The 14,705-nt window shown below is 46.5% G+C and overlaps 1 protein-coding gene across 3 annotated transcripts in view; it reads right to left on the reverse strand.

Annotated features, from left to right (window-relative positions):
• The window catches only part of LOC138498116 (uncharacterized), a 389,950-nt gene that overhangs the window by 69,765 nt on the left and 305,480 nt on the right, over positions 1 to 14,705 (reverse strand). For all 3 annotated transcript variants that reach the window (XM_069621976.1, XM_069621975.1, XM_069621974.1), the window contains 2 exons: positions 12,976 to 13,062; positions 5,024 to 5,110 (listed from right to left, as the gene is read on the reverse strand). In XM_069621976.1, the coding sequence (XP_069478077.1) occupies positions 5,024 to 5,110; positions 12,976 to 13,062 (174 nt within the window). The remainder of the gene's footprint in view (positions 1 to 5,023; positions 5,111 to 12,975; positions 13,063 to 14,705) is intronic.

Consider the following 14,705-nt stretch of genomic DNA (forward strand, 5'->3'; position numbering starts at 1 on the left):
TGAAACTTCTCCCAGTGATTTGTATTCCTTGTTTGTCTTTGTTTTGGCAATCATCTCTGCTAGAACACTTGAGCTGTCTGTGTACGGTGAGTGCCTTCCTTTCCCAGTGCCATTTGCTGCTGAAACATCTCCCAGTGATTTGTATTCTTTGGTTGTCTTTATTCTGGCTCTCATCTCTGCTGGAACACTTGAGCTGTCTCTGAAACATCTCCCAGTGATTTCTATTCCTTGTTTGTCTTTGTTCTGGCTCTCATCTCTGCTAGAACACTTGAGCTGTCTGTGTAAGGCGGTGCCTTCCTTTCTCAGTACCATTTGCTGCTGAAACACCTCCCAGTGATTTGTATTCCTTGTTTGTCTTTGTTCTGGCTCTCATCTCTGCTAGAACATTTGCGCTCTCTGTGTAAGGCGGGCGCCTTCCTTTCCCAGTGCCATTTGCTGCTGAAACATCTCCCAGTGATTTGTATTCCTTGGTTGTCTTTGTTCTGGCTCTCATCTCTGCTAGAACACTTGAGCTGTCTGTGTAAGGTGGGCACCTTGCTTTCCAAGTGCCATTTGCTGCTGAAACTTCTCCCAGTGATGTGTATTCCTTGTTTGTCTTTGTTCTGGTTCTCATCTCTGCTGGAACACTTGAGCTGTCTTTGAGACATCTCCCAGTGATTTCTATTCCTTGTTTGTCTTTGTTCTGGCTCTCATCTCTGCTAGAACACTTCAGCTGTCTGTGTAAGGCGGGTGCCTTCCTTTCCCAGTGCCATTTGCTGCTGAAACATCTTCCAGTGATTTGTATTCCTTGTTTGTCTTTGTTCTGGCTCTCATCTCTGCTAGAACACTTGAGCTGTGTGTAAGGCGGGCGCCTTTCTTTCCCAGTGCCATTTGCTGCTGAAACATCTCCCAGTGATTTGTATTCCTTGGTTGTCTTTGTTCTGGCTCTCATCTCTGCTAGAACACTTGAGCTGTGTCTAAGGTGGGCTCCTTCCTTTCCCAGTGCCATTTGCTGGTGAAACATCTCCCAGTGATTTGTATTCCTTGCGTGTCCTTGTTCTGGCTCTCATCTCTGAGAGAACACTTGAGCTGTCTGTGTAAGGCGGGCACCTTCTTTCCCAGTGCCATTTGCTGTTGAAACATCTCCCAGTGATTTGTATTACTTGGGTGTCTTTGTTTTGGCTCTCATCTCTGCTAGAACACTTGAGCTGTGTCTAAGGTGGGCTCCTTCCTTTCCCAGTGCCATTTGCTTGTGAAACATCTCCCAGTGATTTGTATTCCTTGGGTGTCTTTGTTCTGGCTCTCATCTCTGCTAGAACACTTGATCTGTCTGTGTAAGGTGGGCGTCTGCCTTTCCCAGTGCCATTTGCTGCTGAAACATCTCCTAGTGATGTGTATTCCTTGTTTGTCTTTGTTCTGGCTCTCATCTCTGCTAGAACACTTCAGCTGTCTGTGTAAGGCGGGCGCTTTCTTTCCCAGTGGGATTTGCTGCTGAAACATCTCCCAGTGATTTGTATTCCTTGTTTGTCTTTGTTCTGGCTCTTATCGCTGCTAGAACTCTTGGGTTAACTGTGTAAGGCGGGCACCTTCTTTCCCAGTGCCATTTGCTGCTGAAACATCTCACAGTGATTTGTATTCCTTGTGTGTCTTTGTTCTGGCTCTCATCTCTGCTAGAACACTTGAGCTGTGTCTAAGGTGGGCCCCTTCCTTTCCCAGTGCCATTTGTTGCTGAAACATCTCCCAGTGATTTGTATTCCTTGCTTGTCTTTGTTCTGGCTCTCATCTCTGCTAGAACACTTGAGCTGTCTGTGTAAGGTGGGTGCCTTCTTTCCCAGTGGGATGTGCTGCTGAAACATCTCCCAGTGATTTCTATTCCTTGCGTGTCTTTGTTCTGGTTCTCGTCTCGGCTAGAACACTTGAGCTGTCTGTGTAAGGCGGGCGCCTTCCTTTCCCAGTGCCATTTGCTTCTGAAACATCTCCCAGTGATTTGTATTCTTTGGTTGTCTCTATTCTGGCTCTCTTCTCTGCTGGAACACTTGAGCTGTCTCTGAAACATCTCCCAGTGATTTCTATTCCTTGTTTGTCTTTGTTCTGGCTCTCATCTCTGCTAGAACACTTCAGCTGTCTGTGTAAGGCGGTGCCTTCCTTTCCCAGTACCATTTGCTGCTGAAACATCTCCCAGTTATTTGTATTCCTTGTTTGTCTTTGTTCTGGCTCTCATCTCTGCTAGAACACTTGAGCTGTCGTTGTAAGGCGGTTGCCTTCTTTTCCCAGTGCCATTGGCTGTTGAAACATCTCCCAGTGATTTGTATTTATTGTTTGCCTTTGTTCTGGCTCTCATCTCTGCTAGAACACTTGCTGTCTATGTAAGGTGGGCACCTTCCTTCCCTAGTGCCATTTGCTGCTGAAACATCTCCCCAGTGATTTGTATTCCTTGTTTGTGTTTGTTCTGGCTCTCATCTCTGCTAGAACACTTGAGCTGTCTGTGTAAGGCGTGCACCTTCTTTCTCAGTGCCGTTTGCTGCTGAAACATCTACCAGTGATTTGTATTCCTTGTTTGTCTGTGTTCTGGCTCTCATCTCTGCTAGAACACTTGAGCTGTCTGTGTAAGGCGTGCACCTTCTTTCTCAGTGCCGTTTGCTACTGAAACATCTCCCAGTGATTTGTATTCCTTGTTTTTCTTTGTTCTGTCTCTCTCTTGAGCTGTCTGTGTAACGCGCATGCCTTCCTTTCCCAGTGGGATGGCACTGGCCACGCTCCAGAAGGTGAATGGAAATCATCTTCCTAAGGACCTGTCCATGCACATTTTCCAGACTGGACGGTCCATTCTCCTGGACACAGCAAAGCTAAGTGTTCAGTTAATTGAGAGGTGATTACCTGGACCTCATGTAGGTTGGGTTTCAGACTGGCTGTGGCATTGAGTCTATCCTGTCCAGAATGACAAGAGAAGTTTCTTCTTACATGTTGGGGGCATGGTGGACCTTACCACGTTTGATCTTTCACTCCTTTTCTTCTCCATGAGCTCTCTGAGATTAGTGCTGAAGGCTTTCGTTTCCTCTGGTCTTGATTGCTCTGTTCCTGTTGGACCCGAGTGAGGCTGGTGAACTCCATCCCTACGCCTTTTATTTGCATCCTTCTTCATGTGAAGTCCCCCAAGATACTTCTTTCCCCCACTCAACGCTTTCATGTTTATGCCACGTCTCAGCCACGCCTCATTCAACCACATGCATTGCACTTACACTTCTTACGAGTGATATCCAGGCTCAGTGCTGTATCCTGTGTGTCACCGCTACATGTTCCCAACAGTGCATTTCCACTGTTGCATGCTGGGAGACGCACACCTGGCTTGATTCCAAAACCATGACTTAGGTCACAGAAGTGGCAGGCGGGGTTCACGCTTGGGCTTCTGAGGTTCCGCCTATGACTATGCCCATGCTGGCAGAGGGATGCCCAGCCGCAATGAACTCTTTCAAGGCCTTGGCGTTCTGAGTAGATGCTGTGCCATCTCTCATAGCTGCCAGACATCCCCTGTGGACACATTTCTTTCACTTCAAAGCCTTAAAAGGACTCTACCCTTTATACCTGATCAACTTCAAAGACAACCATTAAAAATGAGTTTCATCTGGTCCCAGCTGTGGAATCCCTCTCTACCGGGTGCTTCTGGGAAACCTTCTGCAGCATCTGCAGATTAAGCCAAATGCAGCAGACGGGGCCTCACAGACGTGGTCCTCTCACTCCCCCTTTGAGGGTTCTCCACTGGCTTCCTGGTAGATTCAGGTCATCTCTGGTGGACATCAGGCCTCCCCTGGTCTGGGCCCATCTTTGTTTGCAGCCCAAACTAACACCAGATCGATCACACGGTCTTTGGTCTTTCTAACTATATGTTTTTAAGCATGAGCATGCCACGGTCACTAGTAAGGGGTTGTTCCTTTTCGCTTCCTTTTTCAACACTCTCATAATACTCTTAGTGTCAGAAAAAGTTGAAAACCTTGACTTTTTCACCTGTTAAATTAGGGATAGCTTCAAAAGACACATTTTGCCGTACACAAGTCCTCCACAAATGGCGGTAACATAACACAGCCCCAGTAGCCCCAAGAGTCATTAAGAAATGCTAGCGGCCAACTCAATGGGCTGCTGGAGGAGAATGGCCCGGTAGTGCCTGCCACTACCATCTGCATTGGGCAAGTTATTCAAGGGGATTCGACTCTGAATCGACTCTGCAAATTCGAAAAGAGGATTCAGTAAATGCATATAGTGTCCTTAGTTCAAACACGAAACTTAGTTTCAGGGGCATGTCTGGGGCATACAGAACGCCGTGGCAATATCACGTTCACCGTATCGCGGCACACGCCGATCCTCAATTTGTGAGGCAGATGTTACAAATGTTGCATTGTTGGTGTATGAGGCGGGACAGCTGTTCCATATGCCGAACCCACATTCACATCACTTTTGCTGATAGCAGTATTGGCATCAATGCCCAGCGTGCAGATCCAGCTGCAATATCTCCAGATGCCCACGGAGTGTGGTTGGCATGAAGGCACACCACTCCCGGGCTACTCCTTCACACATTTAACAATTTTTTGGCAGTATAACCTCTAGTAACAGCACCAAACTCATTTACTGTTACTGCATGTGGTCATTACCGGGTGGGCCTGCTACAATTCATGCTAACCTTTCTGTTATTTCAAAGGACTCCGGTAATAACCGCATGTGGTAATTAAGGCCCCCAGTAATTTACACATCCAGTAATGCTTTTCTGTGAAAGTATTTACTACACAAAGGCAGATGGTAACAAACCTCCGATTTAGGGGCAACGATAAAACACCCGGCAATGGAAACTCCCAGGTGCTTTACCACTACCGCCAAACTCGTAATCAGGCCCAAAGTATTTGAGCAACTTTTTCCCTTCATCGGCCAAGTGTAGAATAAGTGCCTTGGCCTCCAGCCATGTCACAGTTAAACTGCATGGTTGCAATGACTATTTACTCCCCACAAATGGCCGCGCTGGCGCCTGCTCGGCGCAGCCCAAATGTGTGAAGTGTACCTGGTGTTGGACCATCAGTGTCCCCTGGGAGGGTGCTTCCTGCGAGGGATCCAGTTGTTGGTGATCCGAAACCTGTGTTGAACTGATCTAGAACATGAAGCGTTAAAGAGAGATAGGTTACTATAGCGACAGGGAGGAGGATTGCAAGCATTTCTAAGTTCATTAGCATCAATTCTTTCTTCATGCAGTGACAATGATGATAAAGCAAACACCTGGGCAGTATCTCACAAGCTTTGCACTGGTGGAACAGCAATTAGCGCTATGGCAATGATTTCACTAGTGCCACACATATATTCTTTCAGTGCATTGTTTAACCAGAGCAAATCCTGACCTAGTGCTACGACTAGTGCTATGACTAGGGCAAACATTGCCTTGGAAGAAAAAAGCATGGAAAAATGCAATTTGTGCACTAGTACTAATGCTCCAGAATCACCCATAGCACACCTGGCGTGGGGAGCGGCCGGTGCACTAGCCAGGACTGCAGGGAACCTGTCCAGGATCTCTGCCAGCTCAGTGCTGACACCACACTCATTTAGGAGCCATACAATGCATTACCACTGATGTCACTGTTTGGGAGATTTCTCACACAAGTGCTAACTTCCCTCTACCTTAGAGTCCTCCAGCTCTTTTGCTATATTTTGGGGCTTTTAACTTTTCATTTTCAATGTGTTTTACTTTTGTGTTCTTTGGTTTAACTGCAATGGCATCATCGTTTTCTGTGTGTCACACAGTACCTTCAGTGCAGTGGCACAGGGTTGTCTTTCAGACTTCCCAAGGTTTAAATACATTCTCTGGGACTGACTACTGTCTCCCAGAGCATGTAAAGTTAAATTGACTTTGCTAGCCTCTTTAAATTTACTGACCCAGCACACCCTATCTTACTATGGAGTGCTGGAGGGGATGCCTAGCTTCCCCTGACTCAAGAAACTCATGTAACAGTAAATCATTACCCTTTCCTACTTTAAATGGCTGGTGCAGTGGTTTAGATCAAACTACCATTATTTTTCCCGACCACTAACAACGGTAGCTAAAAATCGGGTCAGCCATGTTTTTCAATATGGCTCCCAAGACCTATCTGTAAAAACAGATTCCGGTCTTCTGATTTCACCAATTGTTTTAGGAAAGGTCCTTCTTGTGTTTGTCTCTGCGTGCCAAACCAGGTTTGGTCCCTTTGTTCGTTGGCCTTTGGCGGGCTTCAGTGCTGAAACCCTCTTCTGGCGCCAGTGTGTCTGGGGTGGACAGGATATGAGGGAGGTGCCCGAAACTCCCTGTGCTTAGTCTCTTTGGAGACCCAAATGCACTCTGGCATGATTGGCTGGCTGGCTGTCCGGCAAGGACAGCCAACCTGCTGTTTAAGTGACAACCACGCTGGAATGAATGGGGGAAAACTGTTTCAAAGCAGGTCTCTGGGACTTGACAAGCAGAGTCGACCACAGGAACGAAAGAACCGAAGAGGAGAGGAAGGAAGAGCACTGCTGCAACTCCTGGATGACCGGTGAAGCCCTGCTGCAGGTCCGAATTGCCTGAAACTCCGACGACAGAGAAGCGCTTCAAGGTTAACTTATTCCCTCGAGTTTGGTGGGAGCAACCAACTCGCAAGCCACCTGGACACCGCCCCCATTTGGTCGAATTTTCATCAGAGTGCTGTTGAAAACCAGATAGCCAGAGGGAAGGAAACCAGCTTGTGGACTTTAAGGCACTCACACCTTAAACCAACGTCTTGCTACAGCTTTTGGCCTCTTCCCTGGGCAGTGCAGGAACCATCCGACGTCCTCCTTCTTGTCCCCATGACTGAAGCTCAGGAACAGCGAGATCTGCTCGAACTGCCAGGAACAAATGCCTCAGCTACAGCTTTCTTTGACAAGGTACTGTGCAAAGGCGGTTCGGAAATCTTTTCGGCCATCGAGAAAGTATGTGAAACTTTCCTCAACTACGAAGGCTTTTCCTTCCCTAAACATTCGTCAAACTTTTGCCCTAGTCAAATCCTTTAAAAATCCGGGGCAAAGACTTAACCGTTATATACCAGAACTGTGCTATCCTACACAAAAGACTCTGAACCATTGACTTGGGCCTAGGCCTATTGAGAAAAATTGCTGGTTGTATTTAAGTGAAAAACTTTGCCCTGCCTATGAATGTATTCGGCTGTCTATTCTTATAACCTTGTCTTTTCCCTCCTGTATTAATTATCTGAAGTGCCATTTTGCTCGCACTTCATTTTGGAGCTAAACTTGTTCCTTTACTTACCGGTTGGATTTTTTTGGTTTATTAGTGTGTGATATTGAGCTGCTTATGCTGGTGTAATGTTTTCTAACTGACTGAGTAAATAAATGTATATTCTTTTATCAAGAAACCTTGAGTAAGTGTATATTTGGATCACTGTAATTGTTGGTCCTTTGTGTAACTTGTTCTACTGCTCACTGAACTCTTGAGATAAGTATGGCTACTCAGCCACTGCTACCACATAACTGTGTAGTACAGGCTTGTACCAAAGGTGAAAATGTACTGACACTTGTAGTCTTAATTGCATGTAGTGTTCCCAAAGGGTACTGCATGTGATTCTGCCTAACACTGGTGTACAGCGGTGAGGATACAGTATACTTGTTACATTTAGAGTGCTACTTTTACCTTTGTTCAAATAATCCTCCCAAGGCAAAGCAACACTAGTAAAGCAATTGTTTTATCATGACTGATATGGAAAGCTACAGACAGGAGACCCTAGTGACTTTAACTGTTGATCAGTTGAGAGATAGGTGTAAAGCCAGGAATCTCACTGTAAAAGGCTAAAAGGTTGAATTGATAGAAATGTTGTTAGAATACCAAAGTCTGAGGAGTGGGTCTGAAACCCCCACCCCTGCAGCAAATGTGGAAAATGTTGATGAGGATGATAATATGTCAGAGCCCAGCTCTAATATTGTGGATGAGTTAGATGAGGCAGAAGAGTCTCAGAATGTAGGTCCTCTCTTACCTCTACCTGCTCATAGGCCTCAACCTCTGACCACAGGGACCCTCTCAGGTCCAAATCTATGTCCTGAATCTGTCTCACTTGAAAAGATGAGACTGGAGTTAGAATTTAAAAGAATCCAAGCTCAAACTGAAACAAAGCATCAAGAGCTTAGACTCAGAGAAATGGAATTGAATCATGCACTTTAAACAAAAAAGTTGTCTCTTGAAACTAGTTCTCTCCCAGCGTCCTCTAGTTCTTCCAGCCCTAAGAGGCCTCGCATGCCCAAAGATGCAGTAAGTATGTATGAGGTTAAGCTTAATAATTTTGATTGGTTGGCTGCTTTTGAATATAACCATGGGATTCAAGACATTACAGGGAATCAGCTGATTCCTTGGCTTTTTTCTAGGCTACCGCCTGTTGCAACTGATGTGGTAATGGAGTTGGGGGATTTAGACAGAAAGGAGTATGAAACTGTGAAGCTAGATTTAATAGCTAGATTTGGGAAGACCCCTTCTCAGTATTTTAAGAGGTTTAGAACCCTCAAAAAGCATGATGGTGCCCCTTGGGCTACCTGGGTGTGTGAATGTTTGATGGTTGGGTTAAGGGTTACAGAGTTAGCACTTATTAAGGTATGAGAAATCTGTTTATGTTGGCAACCATTTTTGATGCCTGCTCTCCTGAGCCGAGACAGCACTTGGCTGACTCTAAGGAATTAGATCCAAAAAAGTTAGCTAGAGCAACTGACTCATGTGTAGCAAACAGGGCCACTCATAAGGATTTTGAAGCAACTCCCAAAAAGGATGGAGGGAAGCAGCACAGAGGTGAGAACACAAATAAATCTAAATCCATCCAACCAGAAGAGGGCCCCAAACATAACCAGGGTAAGCCACATGGAAAACCAAATAGGGCTACTGAATCTTCTGGTGCCCAACCAGAGGGAGGTCAGCGGAAACCCCCATTCCAGGGAGCATTTGGTAAACGCTATGTCTGTGGGTCAACTGACCATGTGAAATGAGATCCCAGGTGCGAGGGTAAACCTGCAGGGATCAGCACTGCCTCTTTAGCCTTCTCCCCAGAGGAAGAAGTAGTAATGGCTAGTGCCCACTTTCAACTATTTGCTGAAGCACCCTTGGGTCTTCAGACCACTGTATCCTTAGAGTCCATGGGTCTGGGTAAAAAACAGAATATGAATGTGTACAACTCCATTCCAGAGAACTCTAGAGGGTATTATATGGACAGTGTTCTTATCAATGGCCAGGATACTCCTGCCAGGGGAGGCACTGGGGCCAGCAGAACCGTAGTGGATGAAAGCTTTTTTCAGCATGAGGATGGTGCTAAGGCCCTCAAAGGTCCCACTAAATTCTCTGGAGGTCCTGTCCAGTTGGTTCCTATTCTACCAAGTCTCATTCAGTGCAATAATATGACAGTGAGGATTCCTGTCAGTGTCCAGAATGAGGTGCCTGGCAGAGTCCTTTCCCAGTGCCATTTCCCACTGCTGAAACATCTCCCAGTGATTTGTATTCTTTGTTTTTCTTTGTTCTGGCTCTCATCTCTGCTAGAACACTTGAGCTGTCTGTGTAAGGCGTGCGCCTTCCTTCCCTAGTGCCATTTGCTGCTGAAACATGTCCCAGTGATTAGGGTTCCTTGTTTATCTTTGTTCTGGCTCTCATCTCTGCTAGAAAACTTGAGCTGTCTGTGTAAGGCGGGCACCTTCTTTCCCCAGTGCCATTGGCTGTTGAAACATCTCCCAGTGATGTGTATTCCTTGTTTGTTTTTGTTGTGGCTCTCATCGCTGCTAGAACAGTTGAGCTGTCTGTGTAAGGCGGGCACCTTCCTTTCCCAGTGCCATTTGCTGCTGAAACATCTCCCAGTGATTTGTATTCCTTGTTTGTCTTTGTTCTGGCTCTCATCGCTGCTAGAACACTTGAGCTGTCTATGTAAGGCGGGCACCTTCCTTCCCTAGTGCCATTTGCTGCTGAAACATCTCCCAATGATTTGTATTCCTTGTTTGTCTTTGTTCTAGCTCTCATCTCTGCTAGAACACTTGAGCTGTCTGTGTAAGGCGTGTGCCTTCTTTCCCAGTGCCGTTTGCTGCTGAAACATCTCCCAGTGATTTGTATTCTTTGTTTGTCTTTGTTCTGGCTCTCATCTCTGCTAGTACACTTGAGCTGTCTGAGTAAGGCGTGCGCCTTCCTTCCCTAGTGCCATTTGCTGCTGAAACATGTCCCAGTGATTAGGGTTCCTTGTTTATCTTTGTTCTGGCTCTCATCTCTGCTAGAAAACTTGAGCTGTCTGTGTAAGGCGGGCACCTTCTTTCCCCAGTGCCATTGGCTGTTGAAACATCTCCCAGTGATTTGTATTCCTTGCTTGTCTTTGTTCTGGCTCTCATCTCTGTTAGAATACTTGAGCTGTCTGTGTAAGGCGGGCTCCTTCATTCCCAGTGCCATTTGCTGCTGAAACATCTCCCAGTGATTTGTATTCCTTGTTTTTCTTTGTTCTGGCTCTCATCGCTGCTAGAACACTTGAGCTGTCTGTGTAATGTGGGCGCCTTCCTTTTCCAGTGCCATTTGCTGCTGAAACATCTCCCAGTGATTTGTATTCCTTGTGTTTCTTTGTTCTGGCTCTCATCCCTGCTAGAACACTTGAGCTGTCTGTGTAAGGTGGGTGTCTGCCTTTCCCAGTGCCATTTGCTGCTGAAACATCTCCCAATGATGTGTATTCCTTGTTTGTCTTTGTTCTGGCTCTCATCTCTGCTAGAACACTTGAGCTGTCTGTGTAAGGCGGGCACCTTCTTTCCCAGTGCCATTTGCTGTTGAAACATCACTGAGTGATTTGTATTCCTTGCTTGTCTTTGTTCTGGCTCTCATCTCTGTTAGAATACTTGAGCTGTCTGTGTAAGGCGGGCTCCTTCTTTCCCAGTGCCATTTGCTGCTGAAACATCTCCCAGTGATTTGTATTCCTTGTTTTTCTTTGTTCTGGCTCTCATCGCTGCTAGAACACTTGAGCTGTCTGTGTAATGTGGGCGCCTTCCTTTTCCAGTGCCATTTGCTGCTGAAACACCTCCCAGTGATTTGTATTCCTTGTGTTTCTTTGTTCTGGCTCTCATCCCTGCTAGAACACTTGAGCTGTCTGTGTAAGGCGGGCACCTTCTTTCCCAGTGCCATTTGCTGTTGAAACATCACTGAGTGATTTGTATTCCTTGTTTTTCTTTGTTCTGTCTCTCTCTTGAGCTGTCTGTGTAACGCGCATGCCTTCCTTTCCCAGTGGGATGGCACTGGCCACGCTCCAGAAGGTGAATGGAAATCATCTTCCTAAGGAACTGTCCATGCACATTTTCCAGACTGGACGGTCCATTCTCCTGGACACAGCAAAGCTAAGTGTTCAGTTAATTGAGAGGTGATTACCTGGACCTCATGTAGGTTGGGTTTCAGACTGGCTGTGGCATTGAGTCTATCCTGTCCAGAATGACAAGAGAAGTTTCTTCTTACATGTTGGGGGCATGGTGGACCTTACCACGTTCGATCTTTCACTCCTTTTCTTCTCCATGAGCTCTCTGAGATTAGTGCTGAAGGCTTTCGTTTCCTCTGGTCTTGATTGCTCTGTTCCTGTTGGACCCGAGTGAGGCTGGTGAACTCCATCCCTACGCCTTTTATTTGCATCCTTCTTCATGTGAAGTCCCCCAAGATACTTCTTTCCCCCACTCAACGCTTTCATGTTTATGCCACGTCTCAGCCACGCCTCATTCAACCACATGCATTGCACTTACACTTCTTACGAGTGATATCCAGGCTCAGTGCTGTATCCTGTGTGTCACCGCTACGTGTTCCCAACAGTGCATTTCCACTGTTGCATGCTGGGAGACGCACACCTGGCTTGATTCCAAAACCATGACTTAGGGCACAGAAGTGGCAGGCGGGGTTCACGCTTGGGCTTCTGAGGTTCTGCCAATGCCCATGCTGGCAGAGGGATGCCCAGCCGCAATGAACTCTTTCAAGGCCTTGGCGTTCTGAGTAGATGCTGTGCCATCTCTCATAGCTGAATCACGTTCACCGTATCGCGGCACACGCCGATCCTCAATTTGTGAGGCAAATGTTACAAATGTTGCATTGTTGGTGTATGAGGCGGGACAGCTGTTCTATATGCCGAACCCACATTCACATCACTTTTGCTGATAGCAGTATTGACATCAATGCCCAGTGTGCAGGTCCAGATGCCCACGGAGTGCAGCTGGCATGAAGGCACACCACTCCCGGGCTACTCCTTCACACATTTGACCATTGGCAGTATAACCTCTAGTAACAGCACTAAACTCATTTACTGTTACTGCATGTGGTCATTACCGGGTGGGCCTACTACAATTCATGCTAACCTTTCTATTATTTTAAAGGACTCTGTAATAACCGCATGTGGTAATTAAGGCACCCAGTAATTTAGGTATCAGCTAATAATATCGCCACATATATGGTCGCCGTAAATAATATCACCGGGAAAATGTTGTGGCGATATTATTTGGGTGACCATATATGTGGCGACAGGGGCAAAAAAACAACAACATTTAAACAAAAAAAAAATGTGGGGGTTGCGGGGGCATTCCCCGCATGTTCCATGCAATAATGTTGCCACAAAAAACGACAATTTTTCGGCGATATTTTTGTATGGCGATAATTTTGTGGCGACATTATTACATGGAATCGTAATTTACGCATCCAGTAATGCTTTTCTGTGAAAGTATTTACTACACAAAGGCAGATGGTAACGAACCTCTGATTTAGGGGCAATGATAAAACACCCGGCAGTGGAAACTCCCAGGTGCATTACCACTACCGCCAAACTCGTAATCAGGCCCAAAGTATTTGAGCAACTTTTTCTCTTCATCGGCCAAGTGTAGAATAAGTGCCTTGGCCTCCAGCCATGTCACAGTTAAACTGCATGGTTGCAATGACTATTTACTCCCGAAAAATGGCTGCGCTGGCACCTGCTTCGCGCAGCCCAAATGTGTGAAGTGTACCTGGTGTTGGCTCATCAGTGTCCCCTGGGAGGGTGCTTCCTGCGAGGGATCCAGTTGTTGGTGATCCGAAACCTGTGGTGAACTGACCTAGAACATGAAGCGTTAAAGAGAGATAGGTTACTATAGCGACAGGGAAGAGGATTGCAAGCATTTCTAAGTTCATTAGCATCAATTCTTTCTTCATGCAGTGACAATGATGATGAAGCAAACACCTGGGCAGTATTTCACAAGCTTTGCACTGGTGGAACAGCAATTAGCGCTATGGCAATGATTTCACTAGTGCCACACATATATTCTTTCAGTGCATTGTTTAACCAGAGCAAATCCTGACCTAGTGCTACGACTAGTGCTATGACTAGGGCAAACATTGCCTTGGAAGAAAAAAGCATGGAAAAATGCAATTTGTGCACTAGTACTAATGCTCCAGAATCACCCATAGCACACCTGGCGTGGGGAGCGGCCGGTGCACTAGCCAGGACTGCAGGGAACCTGTCCAGGATCTCTGCCAGCTCAGTGCTGACACCACACTCATTTAGGAGCCATACCATGCATTACCACTGATGTCACTGTTTGGGAGATTTCTCACACAAGTGCTAACTTCCCTCTACCTTAGAGTCCTCCAGCTCTTTTGCTATATTTTGGGGCTTTTAACTTTTCATTTTCAATGTGTTTTACTTTTGTGTTCTTTGGTTAAACTGCAATGGCATCATCGTTTTCTGTGTGTCACACAGCACCTTCAGTGCAGTGGCACAGGGTTGTCTTTCAGACTTCCCAAGGTTTAAATACATTCTCTGGGACTGACTACTGTCTCCCAGAGCATGTAAAGTTAAATTGACTTTGCTAGTCTCTTTAAATTTACTGACCCAGCACAAACTATCTTCCTGTAGAGTGCTGGAGGGGTTGCCTAGCTTCCCCTGAGTCAAAACACTCATATAACAGTCAAATGATACCCTTTCCTACTTTAAATAGCTGGCGGCAGTGGTTTAGATCAAACTACCATGATTTTCCCCGACCGCTAACAACAGTAGATAAAAATCGGGTCACCATGTTTTTCAATATGGCTCCCAAGACCTATCTGTAAAAACAGACTCCGGTCTTCTGTTTTCGCCATTTCTTTTAGGAAAGGTCCTTCTTGTGTTTGCCTCTGCGAGCCAAACCAGGTTTGGTCCCTTTGTTCGTTGGCCTTTGGCGGGCTTCAGTGCTGAAGCCCTCCTCTGGCGCCAGTGAGTCTGGGGTGGACAGGATGTGAGGGAGGTGCCCGAAACTCCCTGTGCTTAGTCTCCTTGGAGACCCAAATGCACTCTGGCATGATTGACTGGCTGGCTGTCCGGCAAGGACAGCCAACCTGCTGTTTAAGTGACAACCACGCTGGAATGAATGGGGGAAAACTGTTTAAAAGCAGGTCTCTGGGACTTGGCAAGCAGAGTCGACCACAGGAACGAAAGAACCGAAGAGGAGAGGAAGGAAGAGCACTGCTGCAACTCCTGGACGACCGGTGAAGCCCTGCTGCAGGTCCGAATTGCCTGAAACTCCGACGACAGAGAAGCGCTTCAAGGTTAACTTCTTCCCTTGAGTTTGGTGGGAACAACCAGCTCGCAAGTCACCTGGACACCATCCCCATCTGGTCGAATTTTCATCAGAGTGCTGTTGAAAACCGGATAGCCAGAGGGAAGGAAACCAGCTTGTGGACTTTAAGGGACTCACACCTTAAACCAACGTCTTGCTATAGC

The sequence above is a fragment of the Ambystoma mexicanum genome, chromosome 5q (genome assembly GCF_040938575.1).
Source record: "Ambystoma mexicanum isolate Mex_15411 chromosome 5q, UKY_AmexF1_1, whole genome shotgun sequence".
Classification (NCBI taxonomy): Eukaryota; Metazoa; Chordata; class Amphibia; order Caudata; family Ambystomatidae; genus Ambystoma; species Ambystoma mexicanum.